At 34.4% G+C, this 10407-nt stretch overlaps 1 protein-coding gene across 2 annotated transcripts; it reads left to right on the top strand.

Moving 5' to 3' along the window:
- The first annotated feature begins 5774 nt into the window (after positions 1-5774).
- Positions 5775-9995, top strand: LOC121251536 (hyoscyamine 6-dioxygenase-like). 2 transcript variants are annotated; one of them, XM_041150808.1, is made up of 5 exons: positions 5775-5995; positions 8144-8360; positions 8715-8968; positions 9110-9428; positions 9661-9995. In XM_041150808.1, exons 2-5 carry the CDS (start codon positions 8163-8165, stop codon positions 9907-9909), a joined length of 1020 nt encoding a protein of 339 aa, XP_041006742.1. In that variant the 5' UTR covers positions 5775-5995; positions 8144-8162; the 3' UTR covers positions 9910-9995. The 2 variants fall into 2 exon arrangements, with proteins under 2 accessions (XP_041006742.1, XP_041006741.1); XM_041150807.1 differs by having other exon boundaries at positions 5776-6004; positions 9661-9994.
- Positions 9996-10407: the final 412 nt, after the last annotated feature.

The raw sequence follows: 10407 nt of genomic DNA, 5'->3' as shown, positions 1-10407 counted from the left end.
AATAGCGAAAATAGCAATTCTATCAGGATCCTCCTTTGAGATTGACAGAACTATTCATACAGTTTCAATTAATTGAATCACAGCCTACAGTAAACAATGCAAATCAATCAATAGAAAATACGAAGGTAGCCACTTGACATAAATGATATGAGTAATCACTTGCATGTGACACCACTACTACTGTTCGCAATATCATAGTAAAGCAAAGAACCATAACACCTCAGTTGAATATCCAAGAACATGGAATACCTGAAGTGGTCTAGTCTATATCCAATCTTCCACATGTCATGAATAATTTTCAAGTCAAACTTAGTGCATCTTGGGGGGCACCATTCAATAGTTGTCACAAGATAGGCATAGTTATATCCAATCCAGATGATATAATCTAATACCCAATCCATACAACACTTCCAAATAATTTATCGTAACCAACAAATTGACATACAATCACTAACTTTATAAGCTTCATTCACACAATACATTCAATGTACATGTAAAAAATATGTCCAGCCACTATACAACCATACAATGGTCCTTCAAGCTTCCACACATATTCTGCGCATCCAATCACATAAACATAGTAATTTAGGAAAGATAAATGGAATAGGGATTATACCAAAAATTAAGGGGTTGGAGTTGTTGTTTGTTGCTTACCGCTTGAGGTTGTACCAAAACATATTGAATCGGGTGGTTGAGCATGGAGGCTCATGGTGGCCTGAAGTACTATTGTCATGGTTGAGGCTTAGTGAGGAGGGGGGTCGAGAGGAAGGTTCTGTTGGGGGAAAAACCATGGTGGCTCATGGTGGACTGGGCATGAGGGAGATGCTGCCAGAGGTGGGGCTGAATTACGATGGTGGGTTTTGATTTGGGTTGTTAAGGCTGTTGGACTACCGTGGGAAGGTTTGTAAGATGGTGGCTCACGGCTTCAATGTTTGTGGGTTGAGTATGGCGGTTGTGCTGTCGTGGGTTGCTACGCCGGCTACTGGAAGTGGTACACGCATCATTGGTGACTACCAAGTGATGGAAACCAAGGCGGACCTAGTCTTAAAGAGGTTCAAGAGATTTCATTCCCGCAGTTTCATATCACCAAGAGAATAAAGGAGAGAAATGAAGGGTAGTTGGCCGATGCTCGTGGAGGTGGTGCTGCCGACGGTGGCGGTGCGGGCTGGCTGAGAGGTACATTGGAGAGTCATAGGTGGGAGACGATGCCGAGGGGGAAAGAGAAGAAGAAAAGAAAGAGAGAGGGGAGGGGAGGGAACTAGGGTTTGGGAAATTAATTCTAACCTTATAGTGATTCTGATTTTTAATGTAAAGGTGGGAAACAGTTCATTCTCGCTAAGATTGTGATTTTAGTGTTCTATATTTGTGGTGACAAGAAGTTGCTACAAACAGTTAGTTTATCCTCCCTAAGATTGTCATTTCAGTGTTTTATATGTCATACTTTTTGCGGCAACAAGAAGTCGCCGCGAAAAGTTACTATATTCTCGCTAACACTGTGATTTGAGTGGCTTATACAGTATATTTATTTGGTCGTCGGACGTGATTTTGTGGCGAAATGTTGATTTTTTTCCACGGATGTGGTTTGTAACATTGGGTAAGTATTTTCCAACAGCTTATGTCTTGGAAAATGAACTTGTGGAAAATTGACAAATTTGTTGTAGTGTGATTAGTAAATAGCTTGAGTATTAGCATTGGCTTCATCAAATTTTTTTCCAAAATTTAACTAAAAGTATATTTTTTCCATAAATCCAAAACCATTCAAGCCATAACTTCATATTGGATTAGTCAAAATAATAATATAATATTACTTTTTTAATAATATTTTTTATTCATATTTTGTAACTACATTAACCATATGTTAATTAAAAATTTAATTTTTACTTAAATTATTATTTTTCAACTATTATTTTTTCTCAACCTATTTCTCAACTATTAGTTGGGTCTGATTTTTAGAATAAAATATCAAAGTAGTTGGGTCTGATTTTTTAGAATAAAATATTACTTTTGAATATGAATAGTACATCTTCAAATATAAAGAAACACTCCCGAATACTGTAGCTCATAGTTCAAGTCCCTATTGTTTGACTACTCCAATGCAGATTATTCAATCCATATTTCTTCAAATTTTGAAGATGCACTGGCATTTGGCTATGCCAATGCCAGTGCTCTAATGCATAGGCACATAAAACCTAATATAAGCAAGCATCTATGGATTTTCATCTTTCTCCACTTTAACAAGAAGAGTTTGTTCCAACCGCAGTATTTCCAAACATTTCCTTTGGGTTGATCATTTGTACATGAAAGATCAATCACAATCACGTGTTAAAGCTTTGAATGGAAGTTTCAGCTCTACAAATTAACCATATTTGACGGTAGAGATCAATGTATGCATGTCATATTACCTCCAACCATGCAGAAGATGTAGTGAGCTCGTATGAAGCAAATCCACCCTCCCTGTTTTTGCATTTTCAAGAATAAGAAAATATACTCAAATTAATTAAATTATTTAATATTTTAGATTTTAAAAAAATAGATTTCGAGTTGTATCAGATGGCATACTTGAAAACAAGAGTGCTGCATGTAAATTAATGATTTTTAATGTCTCATGATAACAATAGTACTTATATTTATAGTGAAGTACGGAATCATATCATTTAGACAATTAATAAGGATATATTTAAACTTTTACTGCTAAGTTATAATTTTTTAAGCTAATGTTATTTTTGGCTGATGAATGTTTGTTTTAAGGTAATTACCTACCTTCTCATGTACAACATTATACAATTCAGCCATTGTCTGGAGTTGAGAAATGCCATCCACCCTTTGAAATGTGGCAATGCCACAGTAATTAAGATCTCTGGAATTGTCTATCTTAACCTTCATATATATATGAGAACTCAGATGAAGTTTGAAATGAATTAACCTTCATATATATCCACCCTTTCTCAACATCATTGTCATAAATATGGCAAGAGAAGATACTTTCCAAAATTTGATCACATGAACAAAAAAGTTATCACACGATTAATAAAAATTCAACCACACTACTCGATGACCCAGGGAGCACTAAAAAAATATAGTCTTTTATTCTTATGTTGCTCTCACGTTCTTAATCTAGCACATACTACAAATCAAGCTTGTCACCATAAAATAAACCATCAACATCTTTTTCTAATTGTTGTAGAAAAGACTTAGAAGGTATAGGGTAGTTTAGATGATCACAAAAAGCAAGCCACCCTTGAATTAATGAATCTCAAAAATTCATTTGTAGAGTAACTTGTCTCCTTTTTTTTTTTTATATCTTTTTTCCCATTTTTCAGTCATAAGTTGTATATCAATTGATCTAGAAACGAAGTAAGAATTTTGCAACAACAGCCTCCAAAATAGAAATATTTTATTTATTTAAAATTTGAGGCCATTTCATCAAACGTAGAGGAATCAAAATGAGAAACTCCCTTGCAGAAAAAGAAAGTCCATTCATTCTCAAAAACTTGATTCTCACTTCTTAAGTTCTGTAAGAAATTATAAGCCAAACAATCTTGAAATATATATTAAACAGGTTCGTGAAAATTGGGTCACGGTCAAAACAATAACTCAATCGTATCAGGTAGTGTCAGTTTTTACAACCTCCAACTATGTCCTACCTTTCTTCAATACCCCCTTGAATTCCATGATGGGCTTGATACACTTTATAACACTTTTTTATATTCCCTAACATATGAACCATACACCTTTACCTACATATATATATATATATATATATATATATTAAAAAAAACAAATATATGAACCATACACAAAAACCAGTAGTTTTGTGACCTTCTAATAAGAGAAGTATATCAAAGACAAAATATATTGATCCTACCCCTCCTATAGACTATATATATTTCTACTCTTACAAAAAAATTTAGCTTTCTTCCAAGGTGCTTAAACCATTCTCACGAAACTTAAGCACAAGATTTAAACTAAAGTTGCATTTCATAATTATTTGGCCAACAATCAACTATTCAGGGTATTCGCTTAAGTAACAGGGCATTGCAATGTGATTATGAGACTTGAGCACTTATAATTGGTATTAAAAAATTCGACAAGAATGTAAAGGTGAGGAACAGAAAAATAGAAATAGTAGCATTGTAGCAGGCTTTCAGCGCTTCTCTATCCTACAATTCATGAAAATCAAGATTGCTATGAATAATGCTTGCCACCCAATAGTTGACTGGATTTGCATAAAACTTAAATAGCATCACAGCCACCACAATAAATACTACCACCACACTCAAAGAACGCATAACCAAAATTTTAACAGCTAAGCATTGCACAATGTACAATTACCATTGTTGGTGGCATGGGCAACCAGGCACTGTCTGTGGTGGTTCGAGGCGGAACCAAGGTTGGATCCGCCCTAGATGGCAGTAGGCAGCTCGATAGGCCTTCCATACTATGACTGCACAGTGGCTAGGACAAGGAAACGGAAGAGAGATCGAGAGAGAGTTGTTGCTGCTTAAAAGGATGGTTGTTGTTCGGCCTGCTCCACCACTGCTAACAACGACAACCGACGTGAGGCAGAGAGAGAGAAAAGATAGAGGGTCTTAGTCAAGAGAGAGAACTCGAGAGGGAGAAAGCTGACAATGAGAGAGAGAGGATTTATGTGTGGTCTGAAATTCTTCAAAACTAGAGGGACAAAAATGTAATAAAACCAATCAAGACTGGGGCATAAATGGAAAAAATTAAAAAAAAAATGTCAAACACTAACTATTATTCATTATTATTCATCTCAAATAGTCACTTTTAAGATAGGGATATATACCTGGAAAATATATTTTAAACCCTAAAATTTAATAGAAAAGTGCGTTTTACAATAACAAAAAATGCATGCGAATCTCGAAATTAAGTACCGAAACTTCATGCATGATCTATGAAAGGCTTTAATTAATTACCTAGCCTCGCCTAGCCTAGCCAGCCAGCCAGCGCATCAAATTATTAGGCTTAGACTAGCTAATTGAAGATCATATATAATATTATTAATGGAGATCACAATTATCATGACCTAATTATAAGCTGGCCGTATCAAATGGCGCATAATTATTTGCTAGTACTGATAAAAATAAAATATCTATCAATATAATGAACTCATGTTCGTGAAAAGAAAAAATAGAGCTATATATATATACATGCAGATGATCCGTATATACCGATCCTATATTTGGGTAGCGTGGCTAGCTAGCTAGTTGGATTACATGCTTTTTTAATTATATATTGCAGTTGACAAATAATAAATATACCTTACTTTTTTTAATACTTTACACAATAATATTTAAAAAAAATTACTTTATAAAATAGTACTTTATAAAATAAAATCAATTTTTAAAAATATCTTTATTTTCAACATGTATTATAAAATTATATGTTGTGTAGATTGATTACTCTTTTAAGGGTTCGCTTAAATATAGAAACGATTTCATTTCATCTCATCTTATCGTTATAATTTTATCAAAATATTTACATAAAATATAATAAATAATTTAACTTTTTTAAATTTTAAATAAATAATAATACTAAAAATTAATATTATAATAATTTTTAATTTTTATTTAAAATTATCTCATTTCAGGTTAAAATTCAACGCGGAAGAGAAAATGAACCCGGCCATCATGATGACGTACGTACGTGCGACGTGACATATATATATGTGCAATAATTATGATCGATGCTCATTCATCATGATGTTACATATGGTTATGTCACCCCCAAACAAAATATCTTCTTCCATATTTTTTTCCCCCATCTAGCTTCTATATATACGTGTGTTTGGGTTAGGCAACGAGATAATTAACTAGTGATCAAGAGCAGGAAACAAGGGAAAAACAGTCCTTGACAAAATATATGATCTCCGGCCTACTGCAGCAGGCCACCTCCATTTTAGCTTGTATAAGCTGTTAGAGGCAGGCAACGTACGACATACACAAGTATTACTCATGATGTCCTAATTAACAACGTAAGGTACGTAATTTCATATATGCTAGCTAGCATAATTTGGGTATTTGTTTTTCCCTAATTTTCCTTGAATTAGTTGGTTCTAGTACTTTTTTAGTTTGGTGTAGTAGTGCTTGCATCTGATCATGAGGCTGTTGTATTTTGCAAATTTAAGCCGTTGTGTTGAACGTTAACGTTTTGGTTCTGATGTTTTGCAATTCCAATACCTGCATGCAACCATATAGATTGATTATACATGATAGTCTTCTGCATATATAGAAGTACGTTCTAGGGAAAAACATTGAGCTGATCTTAATTCCTGATCTGATTTGAGTACTAGGGAACATTAATAATGCCTGATGATGAACTGGCCGTTTGCAAATTAATTCTCATCGATCCCTAGCTGGTCTTGCTGCTGCATGCTAATCTACAAAGCGAACTAGGTTTAGACATATTAGTCGAAAGCTACATTGATAACATTAACCCGTCGCTAAAATGGTAACTAAAGAACATGCACGTACGGTCCCGGCCCGTTGATCGATCATTTTTTGGCCGGGAAAAATTAATAACGTACAGTACGTAATTATCGAAAGCTTGCCTCTTGTAAAAATTAGCAATCCACATGCCCTACTGATCAAACGCAAAGAAGATCAGACAGAGTATAATATATATATATATATATATATATATATTGAAGAATATTGCTGTACGTATTGCTTTTTTATAAATTAATTTTTTTTCTGGGTTATTTTATTCAATAATATGAAAATTAATTATAATTAAACGCCTGTATAGAGTTGACTTTGCAAGCTGTACAATTAATGAAAACTCCACTATTACTTATTAATGCTTCAATTCAATATTGATCTTTGACTTGCTGCATGTTAACAATTAATTAATTAGTGACACTAATTAACTAATCGTACGCGATGGTATTGTGTATGGCTTGCTATTTGAGTGAAAATGTCAATTTCTTATACACTGCGCGCCTGCTGCTGCGCGCCTGCTGGCTGCATGTGGGTGGCTCTCTATTAATGGAATATATATTCTCTTTGCGTTGTTATGACCGTACTTGATCTCTGTGATCTCAGCTTTCTGGCTGAATGTGCCTTTGGCCGCGGCTTGGCTCGGATATTTTCTATTGGCAGCTCATGTACTTATTGTGTGGTTTGATGATCAGTTGAAGAACCATGCACGCGCGTTGTCTCTAAGTTCTAAAGTGACGCATGATCTTTGTCTGAAGGCATCATTTTATGTGGGGCATAATTCTGAATGTAATAATCTTGTTTAAAGGTTGGGGAAAGTGCTTTAATCACTACTCTATGTGCGTGGGTCCATGTCATAGCGTTTGAATCTTCCCTAGCTAAAATCACTAATAAAACCAGTTCCGCTTCGTAAATTATAGTCAATAATATTGAGATCTAGATACATATATATATATATATATGTGTGTGTGTATGTATATATACCGTTATAATTAAGTTACCTAGTACTCTGCGTAAATTATTTATATTCTGAGTACTGGGTGTTACAGCATATGATGTTGTTGTACGTACACAGCTTTACATGGAGAATGTTTAATTCCTTGATATTTGTATTATATGCATGTTTAAGTATCTGGTTGCGCTTGGCCGTTTACAGTGAATTGTAATCAGGGCCAACATTTTCAGCTGTTAGGCGCAAGCACGGGAGGAAGTTTTTTTTCACTAGATCTCTTGATCTTTTCTCTTGATCTCTTCTTGTGAGGTATTTTTTCTATTACTGTTCATGTACGTCGTTTGCCGGTGATTGTCGGTATTCTTCTTCAATCAATTCAAGATATAATATCTTCTTATATATATACGTACGTACGTAGAATAATACAGACTTTTGGTAAATCCTTTTGACGTTCCTGAAATGACAAGAAGAGTTTTTTTAGCATGTCTTCTGTTTCGAGAGTATAGTCATGATCTAGTCTACCCAGAAAACTAAAGCCTAATTTCTTCATCAAAATTAGGACTTCGTCTTCCATAGTAGTGTTGCCACTGTCTATATATTTAAATGCAGATGGCTTCATGAAAACTAAAAACTTGCAATCGTTTTATAAATGAGTAGCCATGTTCAACCATTTATGAACCTTCGATCCTTGCTTCACAGTACCATTAAAGCAACTCTCTTCTGCTATTCCAAGGGACCAAGATTGACAAACCATGGATCAGGAACATGTTTCAAGCTGGCCTAACGTTCAGTTCGTTCCTGACTCTTATGTACGCCCACCAGAAGAAAGACCCGGGAAGCTTGTTCTTAGTTCGTGCAAAACAATTCCAGTTGTTGATCTTGAGGGTCATGATGAAACCCAAATCATTCTGAATATTATGAAAGCTACCAAGGACTTTGGATTTTTCCAGGTGCAAACTGAACCCATTGTTTTCTCTCCCTTTATTTATTTATTTTACTTCTATTTATCTTCTATTAGCTAGCTTCTCATACATAAAGTTTCTAAAAGTTCTTTGAAAAGGAAATCATCTTTTAGCATTTTTTAACTCCTTGCATCATGTATCTCAAGAGTTACAGAACTGATCTACAATTGATTCGAGGATATATGAACCTAGTCTTCATAAACGAACTGATGAAATTGAAAAAAGAAAATAAAAGAAAGATATAATGATCGAAGAATGAATAGTAGTCATTTTTATATATGCATGTTTCGATATCTTTATCATGTAAAGTTTACATTTCCTGTCCCAAAATGTGTTAATCAGGCCATCAATCACGGAGTTCCCAAAGTATTAATGGATGAAGCAATGGCTGTTTTCAAAGAATTCCATGCCATGCCTGAGAAGGACAAGAGAAGTCAAGGCTCCAAGGACCCCAGTAGAAACTGCAGTTTCTATAGAAGCAGTAAAAATTACACGACTGAGGATGTTCACGTGTGGAGGGATGTACTTACACACCCTTGTCATGATCCTTTGGAAGAACACATGAAATTTTGGCCTGCAAAGCCAACTAGATACAGGTTATATATAAAAGAAGCAGTATCATTAATTGATCATGCAATTAAAAGCTGTCTGCATGCAATTAATGACTTTTTTTTTTTTTTTTTTTACAATTATACCTAATTAAACTGATCATTTTGTTATTGGCAATTAATACACAGGGATGTTATCGGGAAGTATGTAGTAGAATTGAGAAAGCTGGGGGAGAAAATTTTGGAGCTGCTTTCTGAAGGATTAGGACTTGGTGCTAGTTATTTCAGCAGTACTGGACTCAGTGGGAATCCTGTACTGTTGGTGAATCACTATCCTCCATGCCCAGACCCAAGTTTAACCTTAGGATTAATCAGCCACATAGACCCTAGCCTCATTACCATATTGCTCCAAGAAGAAAATGGACTTCAAGTCTTCAAAGATGGTGAATGGATTGCTGTTGAACCTCTTCCTCATGCCTTTGTATTTAACGTAGGCCTTGTTTTACAGGTATGTCTTGATCTCCTGATCATTTATATGTTATTATAATTTATTTATTTATTTGTTTTTTTCATTTTTTTATAATTTCGCGCGGATATATGTTTAGTATAGTGTTGCAACTGTCTTATATATAGTAGTACTGCTTAATATAATAACCTAGCCTCGTATTAATTAGCTTGTTATAATTTTCTTGGTAAAAGGCTTTAATTAATTTGCATGAAATGTTCACTCTGAGCTGTAGATTATAAGCAATGGGAAGCTTAAAGGTGCAGAACATCGAGCAGTCACAAATTCAAGTCTTGCTCGAACATCCGTTGCCTTCTTCATTTATCCTTGTAATGATATCGTTATTGAACCTGAAAAGGCTCTGACAAATGCATGCAATCCCCCATTGTTCAGATCCATGAGATTTAAAGAATTTCAAAGAAACTTCTTGTCTAGATATGCCAATTCTGAGGCAGTGCTGCAATTTTTAAGCTCTGTGCATTAGTACTACTGATCATGGAGCAAGAGAACGGATCGTGAAGATGCTATCGTTAATTTGCACTAGGAGACAATTTATATATATATATAAATATATATATGTATGTATGTATATAAGTTTTCCTTGTGAATTTTTTATCACAAATTCACAAATTTGTTTTTTTTTTTTAATATATAAATAGAATTGAATAGTGCAATCTGCTAATTAAGAATATTAGAGGGAAATGATGGCATGCGTCAACAGGCCGATGAAGCTATAAATGTTGCTATATAGGCATATATTTTGTGTAATATATATGTGTGTGTGTGTGTGGCAACACTACGGCCAATTAGCAAAGTGATCAACAGCTAGCTTGATCTTAACATGACTTCCAATGACTCGATGTAACAAAAGTTATAATAAAAAATTTAAAAAAAAAAAAACATACCTAAAAGTCAATGAGCATGACTTTTTACCCAAGCTAGCACCGAAAAGTATTAGCTAATAATTAAGTACAACAAAAAT

This window comes from Juglans microcarpa x Juglans regia, chromosome 2S (genome assembly GCF_004785595.1).
Source record: "Juglans microcarpa x Juglans regia isolate MS1-56 chromosome 2S, Jm3101_v1.0, whole genome shotgun sequence".
NCBI lineage: Eukaryota > Viridiplantae > Streptophyta > Magnoliopsida > Fagales > Juglandaceae > Juglans > Juglans microcarpa x Juglans regia.
Note: the sequence above shows the minus strand (reverse complement) of the source record. Positions and strands in the feature narration are given on the sequence as shown.